This window comes from Acyrthosiphon pisum, chromosome X (assembly GCF_005508785.2).
Source record: "Acyrthosiphon pisum isolate AL4f chromosome X, pea_aphid_22Mar2018_4r6ur, whole genome shotgun sequence".
NCBI lineage: Eukaryota > Metazoa > Arthropoda > Insecta > Hemiptera > Aphididae > Acyrthosiphon > Acyrthosiphon pisum.
This window is the reverse complement of record NC_042493.1, coordinates 15,920,640-15,933,543: the sequence shown is the minus strand read 5'-3', so window position 1 is coordinate 15,933,543 and position 12,904 is coordinate 15,920,640. Positions and strand designations below refer to the sequence as shown.

The following is a 12,904-nucleotide window of genomic DNA, read 5'->3' as shown; positions in this document are numbered from 1 at the left end:
TTTGCAATAATTAATTTATCATGTTTTACTACAAATATGTATTTACATACAAATCCCAGCCCTAATTATTATTATATGCCAATCTGCACACATCATACTCTGTAGTATTGTCACAGTTATTCTGTGGTATTGTACCCACTCATGTTTCTGTTTCACACTTTTACGTGCGCGACTTGATGTGACAATATCGTGACTCGTGAGTCGTGATGGAGGCATGAACCCTGTTTGGCTGCAGTGGCGCTAAAATATATATTATTTACCTATGACAACTGTCATCGGTGATTTTAGTAGGTATGGGTAAGGCTCTACATAGAATCTATAGTGCCCTAGTATGGGGTCACCTTTGTCGCTCTAAATGTTACCATACGGAGTTCAATGGGTGGAGGTAGTTTCAGGTGTTTGTTGGATATTATACAACGGTTCATGATAAATTAAATCAAAATATGTATCATGTCCGATAAAAAACTGTTATCGCAGTGACCAAGTATTATAATCACAGAATAGATAATTATTCCAAATCCGAGTATTCAACCGTGCGCATGAGCAATAATAATAATAATATGTTGTATTTTCAGGACAGTGCGTTATCACAGTGATAAAGTAATCGGCTAATCGATGTGGTAACGGTGGCAAGTGAACGAGTTGCAACCGTGGTGGTGTTAATCCGCCGCCGTCGTCGACATCGCAAATGATTTTCTTGTTGTCTATTTACATTTTACCAATACACAATAATTATCGCGATTCGCGAGTTCGCGACGTCGTTCAATTGGTCGAGTACTGACACTTGCTTCGCGTTTCCTGCACACCGTTATCGATAACCGATTCCGTGATTTCGCGATCATTGTCGTTGTTTCGTACGCCATTATTGTTGATCAGTCGCTTTCCATCGTGGTATCCGGGACTATCGGTAATCCAGAAGAGAGACGGGCGCGGCCGTAGTGTACTGCAGTTCTGTATATTGGTAAGTACTAAGTAGGCGAGTTCCCGTGAGTACCTATGCTTGATTACAATTACATGTAAATATGACGATGTTGTATGTGATAGACATTGATGTTGTTGAAGGAGGGCGACGGAGTTGACTTGTAGTAACAAGTGTTTTGTCTTCTTGCGGACAATTTGTAATAATAATTGCTACTAGTGTATCATTTTTAAAATACTGTTCTAGGACGTCGGAAATCAAGAGGTTTTTGGAGTTACAGCTGTCGATTTGTGTAGCGGGAATCTTCTGCTGCTTCTATTGGTTTCGATGAATTTTCACTGTCGACATAGGTGCTACTACCTTAATCATTACTACTACTACTTCTTCTACTGAGCATATAGGTAATCACAGTTACATTGGTAAGAACACGCATAGACAGTTTGATAATGTATGGTTTTTACATGAAGAATACTTACAGTTAACCAAACAGAAATTTTCATCAATTAACACTTAACTGAACCGAAATGGAAGGTGTTCCACGATTGTATATGATTGGCTTGCCAGCCAAACGGTGTGTAAACAACCAAACACCTGATTTTTCATCAGCCTTAAATCATGTAAATATTAAATTATATACGTAATATTAAAATTAAGAAAAATGTCTCATGTTAAAATACAGAATGATTATTCTGAGTTAAGTACACTGTATTTTATGATAACGAAATGTATCAACATTCGAGCATTCCATTAGCATATTACAGCTGAAAGAAATATTTTTTGTCTAATCTTCGAGTTTAACGTTTTGATACATTGTTTTATTATTATATTTTACAACTATTCTAGTTTAACAATTTTTAAAACTTCAATATGGAACCCATATGTCAAAATTTAGATTTTTATTTTCTATATTTTCTAGTGATGGGAACAATTGAGAGAAAGTACTTGAAATACTCAACTGATAGATTTAATTGATTTTTTTGAAAGTCTGATTATTCTTGAGTGATTCTTTCAATATCTAAATCAGCTGAAATAATCAGAGTGATTCTCTCAGGATCAAATAAACTGATGTAATCGAGTGATTCTCACAAAATTACAACCGACTGGTGTCTAAATATAACATCACAATTTAATGAAAATTAGTAATTACTAATTTCTATTTACTAGGTTATTAATTTATTGTAATAAAATAATATTAATAACCTATCCAGTATCTACCTATCCTATTTGATAAGTTTTTCACACTTCTGTTTCATACTTTTGAAATATTTGCAGTTGAGTAACTCGTAATCAGGGCTCCGAAGGTGTAGCAAATGCATATTTTTCTTGGTTCGTCCTTGAACATCCAAAATAAGATACAAATATGTATCACACTTCTCTGATGTCATACACGAAATTTTATTTTGCTATTTTTTGCATATTTACTGTTTTTATTGCTATTTTGCTAATGTAGGATTTATAGTGCTATTTTTAGGCATATTTTCTTAATATACATAATATATACCTACATATTATACAAAATATAGGAAATTATCACATTATGTTGAAAATAATGATTAATTTGGTTAGGAAATAGGAAATAAATAGATCTTATAAGTACACTTTTACAAACATATTTAAGTAGCTTAATATATATTTTGTTAACGGTTTATAATTCAACTAGTCCAGACAGTCCCTGATGTCTATGAGCCCAACAATTTTATAAAATTGTATAATTACATTTAACTTTTTAAAATAAATTTAATTTTTTCAATTTAAATGCATATTTTTTGATATTTTGTGCTTTTTATAGCGCATATTTTGGAGTTATTAAGTGCATATTTAAGAGCTAAAAAGTAATATTTTTAGTGCTACAACTTCCGAGCCCTGCTTATAATCATTTATTAAGTACCTACCTACATGAATTTATAATTTTTTCCATTTGGTTTTTTTGGTATTTAATCTCTCAAAATGAAACAGCAATACAGCAAACATTAACCGTAAATAGTACGGAGAAGGGCAACTACACATATACTAAAACAAGTTGTACCTTGTTACACGTCATTTTATTTCTTTTCTAAAATGTCTAATAGGTAATACTAATTAATTTAAGAGCTAATTGTCTAGCGAGCATGGAATAATGTGAGTTGTACTGAGTGTAATGAAATACTAAATTGACTGAGAGGTTTTTTCAAGTGAATCTCTCTATTGTTATAACCTCTTGATTACTCACTTCTCGATTGTTCCCATGGCTAGTATTTTCAAAAACATTTTGGTGTTTGATATTTATACAAAGCAATGGTATCACAAGTTAATATACTTAAAATAGAGTACCTAAAATTAAATTATGATATCCAGTGGTCGTTATAATACTATTTTTTTAATTAATTAATAAATAATTATATTTTAAGCAAGAAAATTTCCTAAAACTTTTGACCAAGTTATGTTATTATTTTTTTTTTTAAATTGATCTAGGTAGGTATATTTAATTTAAATATCATAAAATGCTTGAATAGAAACCAGAGCTGTAGCTAGAGTTTGGCGAAACTGGGCTAGGTTAATGAAAAAGGGGAAAAAGAGACATAACAAAATATATCTATGTTATTAATAATAATATATTACATTTTATTTAGAATATATGCAAAATAGTTGTATACACTACTATGATTATTAGTAATAAATAAATAAATAAATAACTTATTATTTTTTTACTATAGTTCAATAATCGAAGGTAAGATACTTATAAGTGGAGTAAATAAATGGACAACTGGCTAGACAGTGATATTATATTGTAATCTTTAAGTCGAGTAAATATTTAAACATAAATTCAATCAGTTAGGGAAATTTTATTTTCTGACAAATATTTTATGCGTTTCTTATTTTATTCTATTATATCTGCTAATAAGAAAAATATCAATCATCAAAGTAGAATTAAATTATAGTAAAAAATGTTTACTTTAAAAATACAAAATTTGTTTCAAATGTTTTTTCAATATTTATTTATTTATGGATTTGAATGTAATTTGTAATTTAGTTTAAAAAATTGTAAATTGTTGAAGTGAATTGTTGTATACAAGACGATTATCTCACTTGAAGATGAATTATGTTTTATTATTACTATATAATATATAATTAATTTATACATCCTTTGTGAGTGGTTGAAGGAGGGGGGGGGGGGTAAACATGTACAATGGTGGTAATATGTTAAATTGCCAGGAGTGCTGATGAATCTTGCTGCAGCTCTAATAGGGACATCCATTTAGTTTAAGTAGGTAAGTTATGATAATTTAAAAATGTATAGCTTCAAAAAGGTTATAACTTGATATGCCCTAGATAATAATCTTACCTATAAATGATTTTATAACATATCAATTCACGCTAATTTTAGAACTTACAATTTAAAATTTATTTTTATGAATGTAAAATTTACCACTTTAGCTATTGTGTGTATGAATATTGTATAATTTATAGTTAATATTTTATGCAGCAAATACAAAAATCATATGACCGAGATCCCAGTTTATATTCTGCTGACATGGACACATTACTTGGACTCAGACAATCTGCTATGAACGTTGTGATGTCATCTGTTTGCACCGTAGAAGATTGCACAGCATTAAAACGTTACTATGCACACCTTGTTCGATTAACGGATAAGTTTCCTAAACTGATGCAGCAACAAGGTATTGGGCTAAAAGAATCTTCTGATGGTGTTGAGGTTGGAACGGCTAGAGAACCAAAACCGTTGATGTTTAAATGGTGAGTATTCATAAGTTATTACAAGTAAATTCAATGTATTTTATAGTTAATACCTAGTCATATATAGACAATTACTACTGTAGTCTTGAATTTAAGTACTTAATTTGTTTATGATATATAACTTCATCTTAATATTTATTAATTAATGCCATTTATTTAATATATAGGAAACGAGCTCTTGGTGGCAAAATAAACCTGCAGCATCAAGTGAAAAATGATGTGGACTCCAAAGTGGTAGTTGATTGTGGCAACATCGGGTATGAGATGAGGTGCGTGCTGTACAATGTGGGCGCAGCTCATAGCCGGCTTGCTGCAGCGCAGGACAGGTCACCACCATTAGTATCTTCCAGTATGCCAACTACAGTTGATGCGGAAATTCCATCAAACAATGCCCTTAAGATAGCGTGCACACACTTGCAATGTGCTGCATGGGCATTTCAGGTATTTTCCTATGCAATAATCACATATTCTGGCATACCCAAAAGATTTGAATAATTTTTGAGTATGTGTTGTGTGCTAATAATATATTAATTGTATTGCACCTGTTTTGTTCACAGCAATTGCTTGGTGGCAATGGATCCAATAATGAACAAACTAAGTGGAACCATCGACAGCAGCCACAAGTTACAAGCCGCGCAGTCCTTGAATTTGCATACAATGTGACACTAGCACAAGCGCAAGAGTGCATTCTAGAGAAGAGTATGATGGATGGCCGAAAATCTCTTATAATAGGTATTAACATAAATAAAAAATAAAAATGAGCTATTGTGGGACCCATGACAGATGAGAAACATCAAAATTATTTTGTATAGAAAATATGCATGAAATTTGAAAGGATGGTTTATTAATGGAAATAAACATGGCATAATCAAAAACAAAATATTCAAATTTTTTAAAGAAAAATTCTTTATTTTAAAGACGCATTAGGGCCGTTTCACATGGGCGCATATAATTTATAATGTTTTGTACATGCACGTCTTCAGTTACATTGGTTAAATTTATGGCGTATCCTTGCCAGTATGGTGCATATGAATATTGATGTAAATTAAAAACGTGTGTATAAGATACGTCTCGTATGATATGCGTCCCTATGAAACGTGCCTTACATGTTTTGCGCGTGTGGTTATACGAGCATCTCCATATGACAATCGCTTATTCTTCCTGCCACATTAGATGTTTTACATCAATAAATAAATAATATACAAAGAAATTCTGTCTTTTAATAAATACGATTGAAGTCTGCCAGCAAAAGAATTTTCAAGAAACTGTATACAGAATGTAACCTGAAGTCCTGACAAATTAAATAACCTTTCTTCTAATCAATATTTTATAAATTTTTGTTTTAAAAACACGTTTTACGATACATATAAAATCTAACTTTTTTTATTTTAAATTTTAATTGTGAAAATAAAAAGTGGGTAAGTAGATGTTGCTCTTTTGTACATTAGGCTACAAGTGGGTCATTGTAATGGATGGTGTTAAATTTGAATTCAATGATATAAAATCATTGTATAAGAAAAACAATTCTGAGCGAAAACAGTTAGTCAGCCTATGATATTAGTTATTACTAAGTATATTTAATGATATTATTGTGAATAAAGTAATTTATATATAACCTATTTACGTGGAACTTTGTATTAAATTTTCAATCCTTAGCTATAAAAGTTGAACATTTTATACATTACAACTAAAAAATAATTATTAAATTGTGTCAAAATTCAAACTATAAATTCTTAAAAAAAAAATTGGGCCTATGTATTTTTAATATTTTTCAACTGCTTTGCATTAAATTTTCACGCTTTTATGATTTTTAAAAAGTCAACATTTTTGAACTAAGACTTTTAATTTGAAATGTAATAACTTTAAAAAAAAAATGTATATTTTAACAAGTATCTATTTAAACAATCCTAAAATATTTAAGAGGAAGTCACACCCGCATGTGTTTTCTCCGTTTTACAAATGTACAAATGAGCGCGGGACAAATTTTATCTTTCCGTGTTTGTAGTAGTGGCTTCACAATTTCTGAACATTTGGGTGGAAAATTATCAATGCTACAGCATGCCCATATTTTAGATAACATAAATACAATAAAAGTTATTTACTTCTAAACATTTTGTTTTTTTTTTTGTTTTTTCATTTGCTTATAAAAAATGATTGGATAGTGATATAAAATAAAAAAGCACACTGTTGCATAGATAAAGTTCTTCTTTACGTGTTGTAAAAATTTGTTAATTCTACAACAAATATGGTGCGAGAAAAGTTGTTCCATGCAAAACAGTTTTTGCTATGTTGTACATTTGTAAGACAGAGAACACAAATGCGGGTGTGACATCCTCTTAAGAAAAAGTATTACTTTTTGAATTCAAAAGGTTTTAACGACTGGATAAATTTAATTTAAAACAATAACGAGATTTAAAAAAATAAACTACAAGACTTAATACATTTTTTTACAATCAACAATTTTCTCATAACCAGATTTCCCAGTTTGGCTATTTTGAATCATTAAAAATAAAATTTATATCAGTTTTAAAATTTTTATTTTCAGTGTTAAAAAAAAATATGAAATGTTATACTATAGATGTAGTGCAAGAGTCGATAAATTTGTATAAAAAAAAAAAATAAAAATATTGATTAGAACAAAAGTTATTTTATTTGTCAGGTCTTCCTGTTACTTCCTGTATATTAAATACGATACTATATTGGTTAGGCAGCATATGTGTAATTTAAATATATATTTGTGTATGTAACCTGTGGCTATCATCCTCTAATATTAATAATAGAGGTACCTAATAATTTCACAAGTAAATAAAATAATTTTTCAAAGTAAATATTAGGTCAATAACATAATCATTTTTTATCTTTCATATCAATTGATTTTGAAGGATTTAAAATTTTAAAAAAAATTTAAAAAATATAATTCTTAAACCATTTAATATTTTTATTTTTTCTCGATATGTAACATTGTTAAAATGGTTTTTTCAAATTCATTTTTGTAACAATTAAGTATTGCATGAAGTAATGCTTACTACAAAAGTTGGCCAATTTACAAGCTGTAATGTAGGTAACTGGTTCATAATTATAATGGAGTATAAAATATTATTATTATTGTTATTATTATTGGTATTGATTTCTTGGTATTATTACTATCAATGTAGCTAAAGTTTTTTGGTATTTTTATTATCAATGTAGCTAAAGTATCAGCCATGATATGTGAGTATTTTGCTGGAGCGGTGGATGCAGTTCAAAGAGTGGAACGTGAGCCATATTGCGTAAGCACTAGCAGAATCGAGGTGAGTAAAGGCTGTAGGATTAGACTCAGTAGTCATATTCTCAAATACAGCTAGAGCTTGAGAGTGTATTTTTATTTACTTATCGGTTGACAAACTATTATCTAATGTGTTACAGAAGTGGCGACTATACTCCGAATTCAAGTGTCGATATTATGGTGCTGTAACTGCCTTATTCCAAGGCCAACACGTCCAGGATCAGCTGCAGCAAATGGGGACTCGTGTGTCATATTACCGGCGAGCAGTGAACCTGTTGGGTCGGGCTGGTTTGATATCAGAAAACGGTGGTAAGACGGCGTCTTCAATGTCGAAAGATGAAGATTCGGCAGACGATGACTACTACTATTACTTAGAATCAGAGCATGGACGCCCAGGTGCTGGTCGATCTGCTGCTGCCAAAGTAAGACTATTGAAGGAAGAAATTACTAAAATGTTAAGACGACACTAAACCCGCATGCGCTGTTAAACAAGTAACATGGCAAATTGTACGTTCTGAATAATCCAAATTTTAAAGCGAGTTATGAGTATTTTAAAATGCACAAACAATTTAAAATTTTAAAATACTTACAACTTGCTTTTAGATGAAAATATAAAAATAAAAAAACCCTATGAGGTTCACTATATAATATTCTCACTTCTAAATTTGACAATAGGTCAATTCGCTCCAATATTAATTACAACAGAGTTAAATAGATTATTCAAAACGTAAAATTTGCTATGTTTTGTGTTTGTAAGTCATAGTCAACGAATGTGGGTTGCCCTCTTAACGCATGCTCTCTTAACCTACATTTATTAATTTGTATACATTTAAGCTGGTAGAAAAGAATTTATAAATCTCAAAATTTAAAAATAATTATAATAATTTTTTGAAAAGTGGCCTTTCTTTTATGGAAGTTGACTTTATACCTAGGATTGTTGAAAATGCCAACAAAAATGTCCGTATATTCAATGCAAGATTGGATTAATATTTTTGATATAGCTTGTTCAAATAAATTTCAAAGTAGAGGAAAACTTTATTAAATTAAAGAGTAAAATGTGTTGATGTGAATGTAAAATTTGTCATATACGTTTGTAAAACGAAGACAACAAATGCTCGTGTAGCGTCCTCTTAATGAATAATGACTATGTCTAGCTTGTGCACCTTACTATTAGTCGCTAGTAGTCTCATTGACATGCTTGCTTAAGAGGACGCCACACCCGCATGTGTTGTCATTGTCTTAAACGTGTATCATACCAAATGTACGCTCGAAAATTCACGTTTTATGCCGTTAGCTTATAAATTGGAGTGAATCGACCAATTATGAAACTTGATGGTAAGAACATTTTCTGTGTTTTGTTGGAAGTTTTTTTACAATAATTTAGTTTTTTAAGTGAGTTATGAGCATTTTTAATTTATATTTATTATACACGATGGAGGCAACACCTGCAGGTGTGGCGTCCTCTTAAAGTAGTTTCTCGGTTGTTTACTTCCTCCCTAGTCTCTCCCACACTACAATATTTTTGGCGTATGCACATATCACCAATTCTCCACTTATGTCCATTGTCTGTTGCTCATTTATATCTCTTACTATTTTTTCAAGAGCTAGATTATAATGTAGAAGACAGCGCGTTTCCTTGACGCAAGCCAGATTTTACCTCAATAGTTTCAGGTTATTCTGTAGAAATCAAATTTTACAAATTGTTTTCTCATTACACATTTTTATCAGATGTATATTCTTCTTTGGTATTTTGAGTAGTTCTAATCCGTTTCATACTTAATTTCTGTTTATACTGTCATACGCTTACTATAATAACAATAATAATAATAATTTGTAAAGGAATTGGAGATGCGCAGAGATACTTTGTCGTTTGCAATGGATGTGGCTGCGGCTAAGTGGCGAGCAGCCAAGTCAGAAAATGAGCTAATCTATCATGAACCTGTGGTGCCTGTTCTGTCCGATGATGACGATAGTGATTGTTTGGGAAATACCTTATCAAAAACCGGTACTCATCGTCGTCAATTGGATAGGGTCAAGGGTGCATCTCTGGTGAAGCCTATAGCATTTGGTGTTGATGATCCAGAGCTATTAGCTGTTGTTTTGGTCACCAATAATAATGAATCATCTAGTGTTACTACTACTTCCTTATTCAAGGATCTAGTGCCTACAGTTACCCGTCACCGAGCAGCAATGTACAGGTTGGTATCATATTGAGTTAACAATACTCTGTTTCTGATATAATTTCTCATAAATACTTGAATCAATCTACCTTTAGACATATTAGATGGACGGTACTACATATTAAAATATAAAATAAAATATCTACATGTAGTTGAAGATATGTGGTATAAAAGCATCTTATAGTAATCAAATTAAATTGTTCAAAAAACATACATGAAAATATTCAATAATTTTAAATTAAGACAATTTGTAATTTTTAGTAAAATACTAAACACATTATTCACACACTTAGTCCAAAGACCAATCCATTTCTATAAGTAAATAAACTATTATTGTTTTAAAGCTATTGAGTAATACAAAAAAAAATTAAATTATTGATCATTAGTTTATTTAATTTCTGGATTGATAATAAACAATTTTTCTAGGAGTAATATGATTTTTTTATTAATACAAATGGCATAATATTATCTAAGCAAGAAGCACATTTTTTCTATTCATTTTATATAAAACATTTAAATGTAAAATATGTTTTACCTTTAAAGTGTTTAATTAAATTTAGATCTTCAATTATTGCTATATATTGATAATATATAATTAGGTATTATATATATTGAGTCTTTAAAAATGAAATTTTTGTGTTAAAACAGTTATTTGTGCTTGAAAATGCAATAATATTAATCATAATTTTAATCATTTTTTTGTATCCACTTGAATATGTATTGATAACTTAAATTGATAAACAAATATGCTTTATTCTTAAAAACTTATATTAACATTTTATATTTAACAGTTGACCTTTATAGAAAAACAAAAAACTAAACTAAATATTTTATAATTTACTGAGCCTTATAACCTAATAAGGTTATTTTATTTTTAGTAAGAATGGTACAGTTTAAAAGCTTAATGTAAAATAGTGAGGTATGTTTAGTTTAAATTAGCATGTAATAATACTAAGTACCAATAGTTAAAATACATAATCATATCTTAATCATATTCTGATTTTAACAGAACAGAGAAACGCAACCTTGAAGCAGATATGCAATTATTGTGCCAGGAAGCAGATGACCGATTGAATGAATTTTCTGACACGTTACATCTGGAATGCTTAGAAATGTATAAAGGCTTAGATTCCGAATCCAGTGATGGTGGTAAAGAAAATAATGATGTTGCAGTACTCCCACAAGTAAGCACTCATTTTTATGTTGTTTTTTATTCTTATTGATTATTTCAGTTGTTAATTGTTATAAACATATTGTTTTGTATCATTTATGATTGTTGTGGAAAAAAGCAATTAGTTAATTGTTGTGCTGCTTACCAAGCCATGTTGCAACAGCGACAAGAAAACGGAACATCATCTATTGCAGATGAAGAAGACCAGTTGGATATTGACATGGTTAGGCTATCAGCTGCAGTTCAGGCTGTAGATGGTATGCTTGACGAAATAGACAGATTACTAAAGGTATTATATATTTATTTATTAATAATTATTATTTTTGCCTTCCCACTGGGTTATTGTATTAAAAAACAATAAAAGTCACAAGGTATAATTAATTCTTATTATAATACCTACATTTAAAACTAAAATATTATTTATTTATATGTTTCTTCTCGATCAGTTGCTTATATCATGACTATATTATTTTTATTTTTTGTATTCAGTACAAATAAACTTATCTACACCTTTTTATGAAAAAAAAAAATAAAGTAGTAATTACCGTCTAATAAGTTTAATGTATTTTGATAAAATTCAGTAACAAAATATGACACCTCACTTTGAAACATAATATTTGTGTTATTATGTTTAGCTGGTATTGTTTCTGTTACTCTATATAAACTCGTATACCATATTGATTGTGACAAATTGGTCCATTTTTATGAGTTCAAATTTATTTTACTATATAATATTATTGGGATTTAACTAATTTATTACGTTTATTTGGCATTTGTGTCTGCTGACAATTTGTACGGTGATAAATATAACCTAAGACTGAAGAACTCGGTGACTCCGAATATCGACGCACTGTAGGTCGTCCATATGATTACTCTGCTGGTCGGATGCGTGAATTACGCCGCGAGGCTTCCCGATACAGGGAAGCTCATGTAGGCCGGGCACGGGACAGCTGGGTGACTCTAAGTCGAGCTGTTCGAGATCGTCGTCGCCGGGATCTGGAGCTGCTAGCATTGCCACCAACTGAACTCGCTGCCCGCTTACCGCCAGCTCGTCCTGCAATATCTGTGATCGCGTCTGAAGTCGCCGCCTCTGGTTCTGTTGAATCGTCTTACGATGTGGCTGGTGAGTATTAACACTCCAGGGAAAATCAAGTCATGTAATATATTATAGTATAATATAATAAACCATGGATATGATTTTTTTTACCTGCACTCCGTAGAGTCATCGGACCAAAACGAAGACTCAGAATCGGACGATGGTAGTGATAGTCGATTACGGATGTTGCAACGAGAATCAATAAAACGTTTGGATCGGCTTAATATGGTAGTCGGAAAAATGAAAGAAGTGCGTGAGCAGCGGCAGACACTCTTGTCCCGGCTTCGAGAAGAAATGAACCGAGAGGATAAGGAAGCTGCGGCCGCAGGTCAGGAAGATGCAGATATTCTAGGAGAACTGCGAGGGTCGGAAGTTGATGTGACGGAAGCGGTGAAAAAAAAGTTGGAAGATCGGTTTGGAAATTTGGTGCGTATTAATAAATATTATTATATTTTTATTATTATCTTTATAAACACAAGTATAATTAGTATAAAACTTTATACAACTGAATATAATATCATCAGTGTATTCAGTATAA

At 30.8% G+C, this 12,904-nt stretch overlaps 1 protein-coding gene across 3 annotated transcripts in view; it reads left to right on the top strand.

The window, feature by feature from the left end:
• Window positions 1-620: 620 nt before the first annotated feature.
• Window positions 621-12,904, top strand: part of LOC100571463 — a 17,075-nt gene continuing 4,791 nt past the window's right edge. Inside the window, exons 1-13 of one of the 3 annotated variants that reach the window (XM_003247218.4) lie at window positions 621-961; window positions 1,166-1,320; window positions 1,398-1,536; window positions 4,383-4,654; window positions 4,822-5,095; window positions 5,212-5,386; window positions 7,844-7,944; window positions 8,060-8,341; window positions 9,759-10,117; window positions 11,109-11,283; window positions 11,389-11,559; window positions 12,087-12,393; window positions 12,491-12,792. In XM_003247218.4, the coding sequence (XP_003247266.1) occupies window positions 1,444-1,536; window positions 4,383-4,654; window positions 4,822-5,095; window positions 5,212-5,386; window positions 7,844-7,944; window positions 8,060-8,341; window positions 9,759-10,117; window positions 11,109-11,283; window positions 11,389-11,559; window positions 12,087-12,393; window positions 12,491-12,792 (2,511 nt within the window). In that variant the 5' untranslated portion in view covers window positions 621-961; window positions 1,166-1,320; window positions 1,398-1,443. Of the gene's footprint in view, window positions 962-1,165; window positions 1,339-1,386; window positions 1,537-4,382; window positions 4,655-4,821; window positions 5,096-5,211; window positions 5,387-7,843; window positions 7,945-8,059; window positions 8,342-9,758; window positions 10,118-11,108; window positions 11,284-11,388; window positions 11,560-12,086; window positions 12,394-12,490; window positions 12,793-12,904 lie in introns of all 3 variants that reach the window. The other 2 variants (XM_008188854.3, XM_008188853.3) reach the window with 2 other exon arrangements.